General features: G+C 43.4%; 1 protein-coding gene across 2 annotated transcripts in view; it reads right to left on the bottom strand.

Annotated features, from left to right (window-relative positions):
* vps13d (vacuolar protein sorting 13 homolog D) overlaps positions 1-15,626 on the bottom strand; it is a 62,585-nt gene that overhangs the window by 15,202 nt on the left and 31,757 nt on the right. For both annotated transcript variants that reach the window (XM_055931906.1, XM_055931907.1), the window contains 14 exons: positions 15,382-15,557; positions 13,598-13,721; positions 13,130-13,365; positions 12,815-12,917; positions 12,406-12,563; positions 7,497-7,605; positions 6,870-7,040; positions 6,331-6,435; positions 5,751-5,900; positions 5,475-5,627; positions 5,013-5,109; positions 4,680-4,828; positions 4,296-4,430; positions 470-637 (listed from right to left, as the gene is read on the bottom strand). In XM_055931906.1, the coding sequence (XP_055787881.1) occupies positions 470-637; positions 4,296-4,430; positions 4,680-4,828; positions 5,013-5,109; positions 5,475-5,627; positions 5,751-5,900; positions 6,331-6,435; positions 6,870-7,040; positions 7,497-7,605; positions 12,406-12,563; positions 12,815-12,917; positions 13,130-13,365; positions 13,598-13,721; positions 15,382-15,557 (2,034 nt within the window). The remainder of the gene's footprint in view (positions 1-469; positions 638-4,295; positions 4,431-4,679; positions 4,829-5,012; positions 5,110-5,474; positions 5,628-5,750; positions 5,901-6,330; positions 6,436-6,869; positions 7,041-7,496; positions 7,606-12,405; positions 12,564-12,814; positions 12,918-13,129; positions 13,366-13,597; positions 13,722-15,381; positions 15,558-15,626) is intronic.

Raw genomic sequence — 15,626 nt, 5'->3', positions numbered from 1 at the left:
TCAAGAAAATAGAACATATACAGACCTGCTATAAAAGTGTCATATCCTCTATGTATTCACTAAGAGTATCCATTAAATATAACAATATTTTAGATGTTTGCTAAGAGTTGGTCAGCTCTAGGGTCAGGTAGTTATACAACTGTAATGCTCTTGAGTTTTCTGTGCTGTTCCATCTCCTTTACTGGAAGCCACATAACATTTAGTGACAGAGCAGATACACGCACTGATCCATCAAAGTAAGCAGAGGACAATTTTCATGGAAAGTGATAGAAAAGCCTCAGCGCACAGAACAACGTGTGTGTGTGTGTGTGTGTGTGTGTGTGTGTGTGTGACATCAAGGAGGAGACCTTCGCCTCGTCTCATTTCAGCTTAGTAGTCTTGAAACTGGGACACCTACTGTAATTTCATAATGCAAATTTAAACACAATCAACATCAACACAGAGCACAGGTAAACCCCAACAACGATACCTTGGCGGCGGAGTTGGACACTCCGTGGGTGACGTTGCGGATGAGCCCGCCCACATTGCCGTACTTGATAAGCTCGGAGACGCCCTCGGTGACATCATTGAGCAGTCCCATGGGGTTCCCCAGGAAGTCCACCGAGCCGAGTATCTGAGCCGCCTGGCTAATCAGCTCCTGAAGAGGAACACATCAATGGGATTGGCTGTGAAGTGCAACAGCAACAAAACCTGTGAGATGCAGCAGCACCTGATTGGTTACTTCACTGTGACCAGGGCTTGAATGGAAGTTTGAAGTGAAGCATTGACCCATTGACCAGACACTAGAAAAAGTTTGATTTAAAACAATCATTGTGGATAATACTTGCAAAGAGCCTCCTCCTCCACAGTCCTGCCGGGATTGTTTTGGGGGGATACATGTTTTTATGTTGTCTCCCCAAAGCAGTCTCTGTTTAATAGAGAGCTCTACATTTGCGTTGTCATTAAGTAGTAGAACAGATGGTAAACATGGGATTGTTTTTGAAATTACAACAGAGCGCACAAGGCAGATCATATTCCAGAAGTAATTTACCCTTTGGCATTCCCACATCATATGGAAGAAGGTGCCCTGAGTGTCATTAGAGCAGAGAGTACAATTATGTGATGGTTTGGCTTTGACTTTATATAATTTCCAGGGAGTAAAATAAGTTCTGTGAATTTCTGGAAGATAAAGCTATATTGTGCAATATTGTTTGCCAATTGAGAACATTGTTGAATGATTGTAGATCTTTATTCCACAAAAAGGCTTGGACGAGGCCTTTACTAGAAGGGAATACATTTCAGAGACGAGACCTCTTTTTCTAAGCAATACCTTATGAAAGGTATAAAGGCTGATCTTTGTTTCCCAAGGTATCACCAAACGTAATTGTAAGTAGAAAAATAACAAGGTGCCAGGCAGGTTGTGCTTTTGTTGGATGTCTTGGAATGCGCAGAGACCCTCATCCCCAAGAATGTCTGAAAGTGTGTGCACTCCATTGTCATGCCACAGGGGAAAGTAGATAGGGCCTCCCACCCGGAGACCAAGATTATGGAAAACAAACAGAAATGGTGTGTGAAACGATAGGGCCAAATCTTAATTTAGATTGTTTCAGAAGAACATTGGAATAAATTAGGTCTTGTAATCTGTGCGGGTGAAAACATTTTCTTCTATGGGACGCCATGACAAGCAAGCTTCTGGATTTAACCAAGTAGCAAGAGAACGCAGAGCAAGGACCAAGTCTACCATTGGAAGATTTGGAGGTTTAGTCCACCTGAGGTTTTTTGTCTCTGTAATATGGAGGTGGTGCTATGAGGGAGCATTGACTTGAAACAATTTTTTTGTGGAAGGATGTTGATTTGAACAACTGAAATGAATAGGGAGATGTAGTCCGTCTACATTTGAACACCCAGATATATAAAATTGTGGACCACTAGGATATTTAAAGGAATAGACAACTCTGGTCTATAGTTTAGTGGTAATAATGCAGACCCTCAATTGATCTTGTATCCTGCAATTTTGCTAAATATCTGAAGATATCTAAAAGGTGGGGAAGAGACTAAGGAACTTTCTGGAAGAATAATAATGTAATCAGCATATAGCGATGTTTGGTGCCATAGATTATGATAGGATCATGGCAGACTGATTGGCGTGCTGTCTGGGCTATGGGTTCAACAGATAAGACAAATAACAAGGAAGAAAGAGGACAGCCCTGGAGAGAACTGACGGGAGCAGATGTTTCCAGTTAGAGCCGTTGCAGATTGGTTGGCATAAGGGTTTGAATCATTGACATAATATAATCCCTGATACCCATGTGGTGTAACACTTAATGAAAATTACATTCTAGGCGATCAAAAGCCGTTTCTGCATCAAGTGAGAAAACTGCACTATGAGACTCACTATCTGATGCTTCGATGATATAGGAGGCAGTGAATATTATCAGCCACGAGGCGTACTTTTATAAAAACCTGTTTGGTTGTTATGAACTAGAGCGGTCATAAAAGGTTCTAGGCAAGATGCCAACACTGGCGTAAAGTTTAATATCTGCATTGAGCAGAAAAAGGGGGTGATAGCTAGAACATTTAAGAAGGATCTTTGTCCTTTAAAAGCAGTGAAATAATGGCAATATTATCATTTTTCGAGAATGAACCGTTTGTTGGTGAGAACAAAGTGAATCATATCTAATGAGTGGCAGAATGTGATGTAAAATTTAGGTGGTATGCCATCCAGCCCCGGATGCATTCGGAAAGTATTCAGACCCCTGACCTTTTCCATATTTTGTTACATTACAGCCTTATTGTAAAATGTATTATACTGTCCTCCCCCCCACTTTACTTAAGTATTCAGACCCTTTACTCAGTACTTTGTTGAAGCACCTTTGGCAGCAATTACAGCCTCGAGTCTTCTTGGGTATTACGCTACAAGCTTGGCACAACTGTATTTGGGGAGTTTCTCCCATTCTTCTCTGCAGATCATCTCAAGCTATGTCAGATTGGATGGGGAGCGTTGCTGCACAGCTATTTTCAGGTCTCTCCAGAGATGTTTGATCAGGTTCATGTCCGGGCTCTGGCTGGGCCACTCAAGGACATTGAGACTTGTCCCGAAGCGACTCTTGCGTTATCTTGGCTGTGTGCTTAGGGTTGTTGTCCTGTTGGAAGGTGAACCTTCGCCCCAGTCTGTGGACTGAGCGCTCTGGAACAAGTTTTCATCAAGGATCTCTCTGTACTTTGCTACGTTCATCTTTCCCTCAACCCTGACTAGTCTCACAGTCCCTGCGCAGTAAAACATCCCCCACAGTGTGAAACTGCCACCACATTCTTTACCCCAAGGACGGTGCCAGGTTTCCTCCAGACGTGAAGCTTGACATTCAGGCCAAAGAGTTCAATCTTGGTTTAATCAGACCAGAGAATCTTGTTTCTCATGGGCTGAGAGTCTTTAGGTGCCTTTTGGCAAACTCCAAGTGGGATGTCACGTGCCTTTTACTGAGGAGTGGCTTCTGTCTGGCGACTACCATAAAGGCCTGATTGGTGGAGTGCTGCAGAAATTGTTGTCCTTCTGGAAGGTTCTCCCATCTCCACAGAGGAACTCTGGAGCTCTGTCAGAGTGATCATCGGGTTCTTGGTCACCTTCCTGACCAAGGCCCTTCTCCCCCGATTTCTTAGTTTGGCTGGGCTTCTAGCTCTAGGAAGAGTCTGGGTGGTTCCAAACTACTTCCATTTAAGAATGATGGAGGCCACTGTGTTCTTGAGGGCTTTCAATGCTACAGACATTTTTTGGTACCTTTCCCCAGATCTGTGCCTTGACACAATCCTGTCTTGGAGGTTTACGGACAATTCCTTCAACCTCATGGCTTGGTTTTTGCTCTGACATGCACTGTCAACTGTAGGAACTTATATAGACAGGGGCGTTCCTTTCCAAATCTTGTCCAATCAATTGAATTTACCACAGTTGTACTCCAATCAAGTTGTAGAAACATCAAGGACGATCAACGGAAAAAGGATGCACCGGAGCTCAATTTTGAGTCTCATTGCAAAGGGTCTGAATACTTATGTAAATGAGGTATCTGTTTTTAATTTGTAATAAATTAGCTAAAATGTCTTAAAACCTGTTTTTGCTTTGTCATTATGGGGTATTGTGTGTAGATTGATGAGGAAAAACATGTATTTAATACATTTTAGAACAAGGCTGTAACGTGACAAAAGTTACAGATTGCCACCTTTAGCTGCTTATTAACATAAATGCTAAAGCCATATGCATCATTTTGGAATATGCCATTACATGTCACCTCCAGTGAAAGTCTGTCTGTTCATTTCCCCCTCACCTCTCTGAAGTGCTTGAGGATGTCGTTGATGATGATCTCCTGCGTCTCGTAAGGGTGGACCCGGGTGAAGGGGTACATGTTGATCACTGCATCCTCGAACCGTATCAGCGGGATACCCAGGGTTCCCTTGAGGGCCTGCAGAGAGCACAGAGCACTTTTAGAACAAGCACAAGAAAGTTGTCTGGGTGGATCAACAATATTCTAGGTAAGTGGAGAATCATGTACATTTGTTTGTCTTATAATGGCGACCAATTAATAAGTCAAAGAGAAAACCAACAGGCAAAGGCAGACATATGAATGCAGAAAGCACGCTTTGCTTCCATGTAAGAATATCCTGGTACGGCTCTGTATAATTTCTTTGTACTGAATTTAGCAACCTTTTACCTTGAGGTCAGGCGGGAGCTTGTGAGAGGTGAACACACTCAGCTTGACCTGAGGGAGGCTGATCTTCAGGTTCTCAAAGTAGTAGCGCTTGGGAGCTCCCTGTTCATCACTGGCCTTCTCATATAGACTCTCATCCAACCGCTCCAGTTCTGGAACCATAAGACAGACAATGAATACTGACCATCCCAAATACAAGATACACACACAGCAGACAGACACACCACCTGGTCTTTATAATGTCCGGTCCGCTTATAAATTAGTATATATAGAATGCCTCTCGTATAGTCAAAAAACCTGTCATGATATCCGTTCAGGAACCAGGGGTCTACCCACCTGCCTCTGTGTGGCCGTAACCAAAGAAGCTGAGCAGCTTCAGCAGGAGTTTCTCCTCGATGATGACAGTGAAGCGCCTCGCTGTCACCATGAGATGCTGCGCAGAAAACACGGTGTCATGACCTCAGTATTACAACATCTCCTCAGTCTTAACAGTCATTCAGTTTATAAACACTCATGAACTTGCCTCCTTTGTAGACTGTTAGCTAATGCTTACTGTATGGCAAACAAACAAACTAGTTTGAATTTGCTAGCAAGTGTAAGTGATTTTTCACATGGATCGTATTCATTGGGGCACACATTAGAAAAATGTAAAAAGCGAGCATTTCTTATTGGACAAGACATGGTAGTCGCTCCCTGTTTCAATTTGTTTCCTTCAATTTCCTGCCTAATGAATAAGACCCTGATTGAGTCAGGCCATGCCTGAGGTGCTGTGAAGTGAACTTGGCAGTCAGGCCTTACCTTGAAGAGGTCGGTGAGAATGAGGTTGCTGGGGACCTTAACAGAGTTGATCTGCAGGGCGGCGCCAGTGTCCACGATGCTGCTCTCACTACTGGAGCCTGGGGAAACACACAGCATCACCGGCTGAGTGGTGCCCAGGAGCTGATTATCCACCTGGTGGAGAGAGCGAAAGATGCAATCAATACATGTAGGCACAACTACAAATCAAACTCCTGAGTTGATAGTTAAAAGGTGCACTAAAGGGGTTAAGAATGTGAATGGTTTAGGAGGGGTTACCTGGATGTTCTGGATGCTAAGCTCCAGCACCTCGTTGGCAGCGGTGCGAGTGAAGTGGATGTCTATACCCGACAATGTAGTGAACACCAGCTCCTCTGGCAGCTTGTTAACGAGGGAGAGACCCACGCCTTCCTCCAAGTTCACCAACACCTGACCATCAGACAAGACGGACAGACGGAGAGACAGACAGAATGGTGGTCATGGTATGTTAGCATAATGTGACAATCGCTCAAGGATTTAACAAAATTTCTCACATGTTATGCAAGGGCTTACAAATTTGACCAATCACTGCACTATTCCTGCATAAAACAATCAAATAATCGCAATATTACCACATAAAATGGTTCAACAAAGCAACAAGTCAACAAACCTTTTCCCTCATCAGTACATTTATGACAAATTTGACAAAATTATTACAAATTGCAATGCGAAATGTCATTATTGCCACAGCAAAATCAAGCATTTTGTACGGCAATGATCCCAAAAAACTCTGCGAAATCTTTGAGGGACTTAAAGGTCCTTGCTATGGGTAGGAAGAGTTAATGTATTTTTATACCCTTTTAATGGTTAGTAAGTGTACCTCCAGTTCCTGCTCTGGCTTCTTCTTCTGAATGTCGTCTTTGTTCTGGTCCTCCTCTGTGCTCGGGGACGTCCGGTTCATTCGCCGCTGGTTGAAGTCACTGATCTACAGTAGCAACAGCATTACATATAGCCAGTCAGGATACTCTAATTACCGGCAGACATGGAACCAACATGAAAGTATTGAAACGATACAGTCAACTGTACAGGGTCAGAACTGAATTCTGTTCAAGAGCTAGATAATCAAACATTGATGCAGGTGACTACCTCATGAAGCTGGTTGAGAGAATGCCAAGAGTGTGCAAAGCTGTCATCAAGGCAAAGGGTGGCTACTTTGAAGAATCTCAAATATAAAATATATTTTGATTTGTTTAACACTTTTTTAGTTACTAAGTGATTCCATATGTGTTATTTCATAGTTTTGATGTCTTCAATACTATTCTATGTAGACAATAGTAAAAATAAAGAAAAACCCTTAAATGAATAGGTATCCCCAAACCTTTGTCTGGTACTATATATCCAAATACACCCAAAGCTAACCTGCAGCACTCGTGTGGGTCCGTCCGGCAGGACTTGGACAGACAGCACCCCAGAGCCAGGCCTCATCTTCTGGTTGATGAACTGCTGCTCTGGGCCCAGCTCCAGCAGGCCTGCAGCTGGCCCCAGCACCACCTCTGCCCCGTCAAACAGCCCCTCCACACCACCGTTCGCCTGAGGGGGGTCAGAGGTCAACACAGAGGAGCACATTAAATAAAAATGGAGCTATTTTCAGATTTGAAACAATGTTTGGTGAGACTTTGTTTTAGATACTTTGTTTTAGTCTACATACAGTATAGGCCTAATATACTAGCTAAGTGTTTCTAAGCTTCGTAGGTCACATTGTCAAAAGTGTCCATGTGCTCTAATCATTAGAACCTTATTCAATAGCATTATGAAGTACCTATTAAACATTTCAACACATTCACCTGTAAATGAAGTGTTACTTAAACTCTGAAAAATCTTAACTGTTTAACAATGCAAAATTAGATACCAAAACCTAATTAATTCTGCAATTATAATCAGATAAGAATTTGATATGGACAGCTAAAATACTTCTAAAATAAAGTGTAACAGCAAAAGTATGTTTGATCAGCAGATAGTAAGAGGCGTTCTGTGGGAACTACCCACCTGTACCACCAGCCGGGGCAGGCCACAGGTCAGCATGCCTGATGAGAAGTGCCAAGTCTGGGTGGTGCTGCGCCGCGGGTCTGGCCTCCTCAGCATCAAGGGCTCATAGCTAAGGGAAAGGGAGAGAACAATGATGTCAGATACAGGTAAATATGTACAGAAAAAAATGATGTAACAGGCAACAATTTCTAAGATTTTACTGAGTTACAGTTCCTATAAGGAAATCAGTCAATTGAAATAAATACATTAGGCCCTAATCTATGGATTTTACATGACTGGGAATAGATAGGCATCTGTTGGTCAAAGAAAAAAAGGTAGGGGCGTGGATAGGGCTGTGGGGGTCATGAAATTGTCAGCCAGTGATTGACAAGCAAATAACAGTCGGTCTTACGGTAATTGACCGTTAATTAACATACACACGCATAGCCTACAAGCCACTGATGCAGACCTCTGGAACATCTACATTATAAAAAGTCTAATAAATCCATGTAATATAGCCTACACCTTCACAATAAATCCATTATTTATTTTAGACAGGTCTAAAGCAGCATGATATGAAGAAAATGTAGTCTATTTCAGAGGAACAGAACAGCATACTCTGAGTTGTCCTTATGTTAGGTCCTGATCTGGCTATGCCAAATAGCTGTGAGCTACAATAGTTCATTTAGCAGACAAGTTTTGCTTATTCCGTGGCATTATTTTATAGCATGAAGAATACAATTGAGCGCCCTAAAAAAATCAATTCCCTTTGTGGCCAGTGGCCGTTGTGCACTTCTCCCCGAGTGCTGCACGCTCGGAAGCATCTCACTCACATGTCTATCCATCACGTGATCGGGCCTTTCTCACAGGTTACAAGTGAAGACAGACACATCGGGGATGCAACTGCACGCTTCCTTATCCAATTCCGAGGTGCATATTGAAGATATTGGAAGAACTGTCCACATTACTTTTCGTCAGCCAACAAGATGAGTAGGTCGAACGAAAAGCCCTAGCCTATGTCAATCTACTATCTCCCATAATAAAAAGTCAACCTATTCTATGCAACAAATAAATATTCCAAACATGGTCTGGGACAGATATGGGATGCAATAGATCCCAAATTAATACAGCCACTAGCATCTAAAAAACGTTTTACGCAATGTGGCTGACAACAGATCAGAACGTTTAGATTAAAATGTTGATAAACTATAGGGCTATTTCTTCACATTATAAGCGCAGCAAGGCACACATGGCAGTAGGCTATAAGTGCAAAATATTCCATTAGCGGGAAAACACCATTATCAAAACACGTCATCTACAGTATGCACTTAAATAGCAAATGGAAGACGCTTTTCCCAAGGTTCATTTTCATGCCAGCCAGGTAGACTATACTCCTGTTGTAAATATAAGCAATGTGCTTAATATTAGGAATTAAATAAATATAGTAGGCCTAGCCTATAGAAAGCTGATGGGATCCTCCTCTATATGCATAGCCTATAGAAATGTTGCGCAACATGAGCTCATGGACTCTCATGAAGTGTTTGATAAGATTTCCGATTACATTTGCATTGATGTCAGAGTGATTAGAGGGTCAATAGAGTGCTGAGTACCAGGCAGTTATCAAGTTTGGTAGGCTACTAATGACCAGCAGGAGCATCAGCGCTTGGAGAAGCCTAATTACTGTGACTAAACGGTCATGTGGAATTTGACTGCCTTCATGACTCGTGACCGCCAGTGTGGCGGTAATACGGTTACCCCAACAGGCCTAGGCGTGGATCAGAAAACCAGTCAGTATCTGGTGTAAACACCATTTGCCTCATGTAGCGCAACACATCTCCTTCGCATAGAGTTGATCAGGCTGTTGATTACGGCCTGTGTTGTCCCACTCCTCTTCAATGGCTGTGTGAAGTTGCTGGATATTGGCGGGAACTGGAACACAGTGTCGTACACATCGATCCGGAGAATCCCAAACATGCTCAATGGGTGACATGTCTGGTGAGTATGCAGGCCATGGAAGAACTGGGACATTTTCAGCTTCCAGGAATTGTGTGCAGATGCATGCGACATGGGGCCGTGCATTATCATGCTGAAACATGAGGTGATGGCGACAGATGAATGGCACGACAATGGGCCTCAGGATGTCATCACGGTATCTCTGTGCATTCAAACTGCCAAAAATAACATATAATTGAGTTCGTTGTCCGTAGCTTATGCCTGCCCATACCATAACCCAATCGCCACCATGTGGCACTCTGTTCACAACGTTGACATCAGCAAACCGCTCGCCCACACAACGCCATGCACGTGGTCTGCAGTTGTGTAGCCAGTTGGACATTCTGCCAAATTCTTTAAAACAACGTTGGCGGCGGCTTATGGTTGAGAAATGAACATTCAATTCTCTGGAAACAGCTCCGGTGGACATTCCTGCAGTCAGCATGCCAATTGCACGTTCCTTCAAAACTTGATACATTGGGGCAAAAAAGTATTTAGTCAGCCACCAATTGTGCAAGTTCTCCCACTTAAAAAGATGAGAGAGGCCTGTAATTTTCATCATAGGTACACTTCAACTATAACAGACAAAATGAGAAAAAAAAATCCAGAAAATCACATTGTAGGATTTTTTATGAATTTATTTGCAAATTATGGTGGAAAATAAGTATTTGGTCAATAACAAAAGTTTCTCAATACTTTGTTATATACCCTTTGTTGGCAATGACAGAGGTCAAACGTTTTCTGTAAGTCTTCACAAGGTTTTCACACACTGTTGCTGGTATTTTGGCCCATTCCTCCATGCAGATCTCCTCTAGAGCAGTGATGTTTTGGGGCTGTTGCTGGGCAACACGGACTTTCAACTCCCTCCAAAGATTTTCTATGGAGTTGAGATCTGGAGACTGGCTAGGCCACTCCAGGACCTTGAAATGCTTCTTACGAAGCCACTCCTTCGTTGCCCGGGCGGTGTGTTTGGGATCATTGTCATGCTGAAAGACCCAGCCACGTTTCATCTTCAATGCCCTTGCTGATGAAAGGAGGTTTTCACTCAAAATCTCACGATACATGGCCCCATTCATTCTTTCCTTTACACGGATCAGTCGTCCTGGTCCCTTTGCAGAAAAACAGCCCCAAAGCATGATGTTTCCACCCCCATGCTTCACAGTAGGTATGGTGTTCTTTGGATGCAACTCAGCATTCTTTGTCCTCCAAACACGACGAGTTGAGTTTTTACCAAAAAGTTATATTTTGGTTTCATCTGACCATATGACATTCTCCCAATCTTTTTCTGGGTCATCCAAATGATCTCTAGCAAACATCAGACTGGCCTGGACATATACTGGCTTAAGCAGGGGGACACGTCTGGCACTGCAGGATTTGAGTCCCTGGCGGCGTAGTGTGTTACTGATGGTAGGCTTTGTTACTTTAGTCCCAGCTCTCTGTAGGTCATTCACTAGGTCCCCCCGTGTGGTTCTGGGATATTTGCTCACCGTTCTTGTGATCATTTTGACCCCACGGTGTGAGATCTTGCGTGGAGCCCCAGATCGAGGGAGATTATCAGTGGTCTTGTATGTCTTCCATTTCCTAATAATTGCTCCCACAGTTGATTTCTTCAAACCAAGCTGCTTACCTATTGCAGATTCAGTCTTCCCAGCCTGGTGCAGGTCTACAATTTTGTTTCTGGTGTCCTTTGACAGCTCTTTGGTCTTGGCCATAGTGGAGTTTGGAGTGTGACTGTTTGAGGTTGTGGACAGGTGTCTTTTATACTGATAACAAGTTCAAACAGGTGCCATTAACACAGGTAACGAGTGGAGGACAGAGGAGCCTCTTAAAGAAGTTACAGGTCTGTGAGAGCCAGAAATCTTGCTTGTTTGTAGGTGACCAAATACTTATTTTCCACCATAATTTGCAAATAAATTCATAAAAAATCCTACAATGTGATTTTCTGGATTTCTTTTCCTCATTTTGTCTGTCATAGTTGAAGTGTACCTATGATGAAAATACAGGCCTCTCTCGTCTTTTTAAGTGGGAGAACTTGCACAATTGGTGGCTGACTAAATACTTTTTTGCCCCACTGTATCTGTGGCATTGTGTTGTGTGACAAAACTGCACATTTCAGAGTGGCACACCTGTGTAATGATCATGCTGTTTAATCAGCTTCTTGATATGCCACACCTGTCAGGTGGATGGATTGTCTTGGCAAAGGAGAAATGCTCAGGGATGTAAACTAGGGATGCACAATATATTGGTAAGCATGTCGGAATCGGACGATATTAGCTAAAAATGCCAATGTCAGCATTGGCCCGATGTGCAAAACCGATGTCAAAGCTGACATGCATACCTATATAATGTAGGTAGATGGCTTAACGACTCTACGAAAAATACAGCACCAACAACTAAACAAGTTCAAGTCGAGCAGTCATTTGAAAAAGTTAGAATCATTTCAGCGAGACAACTCAAAGGCAAAATCCATTATCGCCAAGATAATGGCATTCATTGCCCTTGACAATCAACCGTTCTCTGTCGTGGATGATGTTGGCTTTTGCCGACTGGTCGAGCACCTCGAGCTCAGATGTTGCCCTACCAGAATTACACAGTATTGTTGAAACGCACATCCGTGAGCTACCCTGCTATTAGCTTCACGACTGCAATTTGGACCAGCGATGTCAGCCACATGAGCATGCTGAGTCAAGGAAAATATCGGTATCGGGCAAAAATGTAATATCGGTGCATCCCTAATGTAAACACGTGTGCACAAAATTTGAGACATAAGCCTTTTGTGTGTATGGAACATTTCTGGGATCTTTCATTTCAGCTCACACCTTACATGTTGTGTTTATACTGTATATTTTGTATTTGTATTCAGTGTAGATACAGGCATATACTATAAAGATGAAACCACACATAAGAATATTTTTGAGTCAGGGAAGCAGTGACTGACTGATTGTCGGTGACCGCTGCCAACCCTGCGATGTCCAGCACCAGGGAGGAGTCCAGGGGGCGTGGTTGAGCAGGCTTGCTCTGTGGAGGGGAGGAGCCTTCGTGACATAGCATTCCTGTTCCCGTCATCCGCCACAGCTGGGAACGCTTCCCCGGCTCCTGAGGGAACAGGAACAAGTTTGGAATATTGTTATTTTGGAGTTGGAAAAATAGTCTGTAAACTGTCTTAAAGCCTTTTCATTCATGGGTTTCAAGTGATCACTTCACTACTGAAAGTTCTATGAAACCCAATGGAGAGTTCTGTCCCAGTCATACAATGTCCCAGTCATACAACATAATGGGTGCTGTAGCTGACATTTGAAGCATAAACACTGCTACGTTTTAAGGTGTATTTGCTATAATGGTTGTACCTTTTTCTTGAGGACGACTCTCTGGGTCTTGGTCTCCACATCCAGCACCAGTTCAGCACCTGCCACCACCCGTTTTTTCCCCACCGGCCTCTTCCCTGCATCCCTGTAGAAACACAACAAGATGAGTCAGCGTTTATGTCTGGGTTCATTAGAGCATACCGTAGCAAAACACTGTACAACGAAAAACATGCGATTTTTATTGGACTAGTCCAAGTAGTCCCTTCCTGTTTGTCTGTTTTCGTCCGTTTGGTACCAAATGAACCTGACCCTGGTTCTGAACTATGCCTGTCCATCCTCGGTCTCTCTCATACTCACTGAGAAAAAGTGTATGTGGCAGCGATGTAGATGAAGTTCTCGTAGTAGAGTTTGTTGTACTCCCGGAAGAAGTTCATATCAGCGGTGACCTCGGACGAGCCGGCACCCTTCACGATGAGGGTGAGGTAGGGGGGCAGGGTGGGCTCGTCACAAGCAAAGTCCAGCACTGATCCCGCCTTCACCTCCGTGTGAAGCCGGATGTCTGCCACCCCGTGCTGCCAGAACTGGATGGGGACCTGCAGTAAACAAACTCAGTTTGAGACTTAGAATCTCAATAAGATTATGGGCGCCATTTTGGCACACAAAATTCACCAATAACAGCATGCCAGTAACAATGCAAACTCCAATGTTTTATTTGACTGTTTGGCTCCAACATGATTAGTTTCCCAATCCCTGTATCTACATCTATGGCGCTGAGAGAAACTGTGATATGAGAGTTCGCCCCTGCAGACATCTCCAGTACTGTACCTCCGAGATGTTGTCGATGCGGAACGGCGGTGGTAGTTGGTCGGTGTCGCTGAAGCAGATCTGATAGGTGGCTCCCTTCAGTGTGATCTCAGCTCGCAGGAAGAAACAGTTTCCCAGTGTGTCTCTGTCGTGGAAACAACATAATACAGCACAACTACAGTAGAGGCATTTTCTGTAATACTTAACCATTATAATGAGTTGGGTATGGCATCATAAAGTTGGCTATCTCTGTGGTCTTACGCCTGAGTTTCAGGTTTAATCGGACGGAATTAGCTAAAAATGCCAACATCGACCCGTTGTCTAGTTTAACACCGTTGTGCAAAACCGGTGTCAAAGCTGACGTTGTTCCCTACACAGAACAAAAGCATTAAAAAAATACAGCGCTAAACAGAAAAGCATAAAAAAATACAGCGCTACACAGAACAAGAGCATAAAAATATACAGCGCTACACAGCATTCCTAACCTAGCCCACAATGTCTGCTGTGTGGCTCGAACAGTCAACAAGCCAAGGAGTCATTTGAAAGAGTAAGAACATTTCAGTGAGACAACTCAAAAGGCGAAATCCATTAACTCCAAGATAATGGAATTCATTGCCCTTGACAACCGTTCTCTGTCGTGGATGACGTTGGCTTTGGCCGACTGGTCGAGCACTGGTACACACTACCAAGAAGACGCTATTATTCAGATGTTGCCCTACCGGAGTTATACAGTATTGTTGAAACTCACATTAATGAGCTACTTGCTATGGGCACCACTGCTATTAGCTTCACGACTGGCATTTGGAACAGCAATGTCAGCCCCATGATCATTATGAGTCTGACAGCACAGTGGACCCACAAGGATTTGGTACTGAGGAAAGCCGTATTACATGCTCAAGAATATGCTGGTTCTCATACCGCTGCTGCCATTTCAATGGCATTTGAGAACATGTTTGAAACATGAACATTCCTAGCTCCATTTAAACAACTGACTCGAGAAATAAGCCCATTAACTGTGCCTGCAGCAGAAGTGATACACTCTGTCATGGCATTGAAACGCCTGCTCAACAAAACTGCTGACACATGCCTTCGGGTCAACTCGGAAAAGTACTCTACTAGAGGCTGTGAACAAGCGATTCAGTGGCATTCACTCTGAGCCTCTTTACGGTGACGCCACCATGCTCGATGCTAGGTACAAGGACCGCTACTTCAATGCAGACAAGAAACAGGGTTTATGTGAAATGTTACAGACACAGCTGGACAAGATGTATACGGACACAGTGACAGTGCGCACCGAGGAAGAGGCCACGGACAGACAGCTGAAACTTCACTGCTTGACATGTATGATGAAATCCTGGTTGAGACTGAACAAATGAACAACGAAACAGCACAGAAAGTTAAGTGAAAGAAATAGATTTGGATTGTTTTACTGGTAATGGGGACATACGTAAATGCCAACAACATAACATTTTGGTCAGTGTGTGTTTCAACTATTTAACTGTACTAGAATGCTTAAAATGCGGCTAAAATTTTAAATATTGGTTATCGGAATCAGGTATTTTGGCAAGGAAAATATCAGATATCGGTATCAAAAATGTCATATCGCTGCATCCCTAATCTAAACCACTGTGAAATATATTTTCCATAACCAAAAATATTGTAATATTAAGTTACATATTGCATTTTTAAAGCCTTTGGAGCAGCTATGGTGCCAGGGATTTGTTCTTACTGTATTTTCACAATGAGCACCATTTTTTATGTATGACAGTATAGCCGTTTTCTCAGATAGTCCTATAGTCTTTTACCTCATGTTGACATGGAAGGACTTGGGCTTGTTGACCTCGAAGCCTCCGGACCAGGTGCAGTTTTGGGTGTCCATGAGGCGCACACACAGAAGCTGGTCGTAGTCATTCCTGGGCCAGTGGAAGACCACACTGGAACCCGGCAGGGTGGAGATGTAGCCCTCTGGGTTCACTGTTCCCTGGAGTCATACAACAACAATAAGGGTTGTTGACATGGTCCTGATCATGAAGCATTGCTGCTCTATGAC

Source organism: Salvelinus fontinalis, chromosome 8 (genome assembly GCF_029448725.1).
Source record: "Salvelinus fontinalis isolate EN_2023a chromosome 8, ASM2944872v1, whole genome shotgun sequence".
Taxonomy (NCBI): domain Eukaryota; kingdom Metazoa; phylum Chordata; class Actinopteri; order Salmoniformes; family Salmonidae; genus Salvelinus; species Salvelinus fontinalis.
Note: the sequence above shows the minus strand (reverse complement) of the source record. Positions and strands in the feature narration are given on the sequence as shown.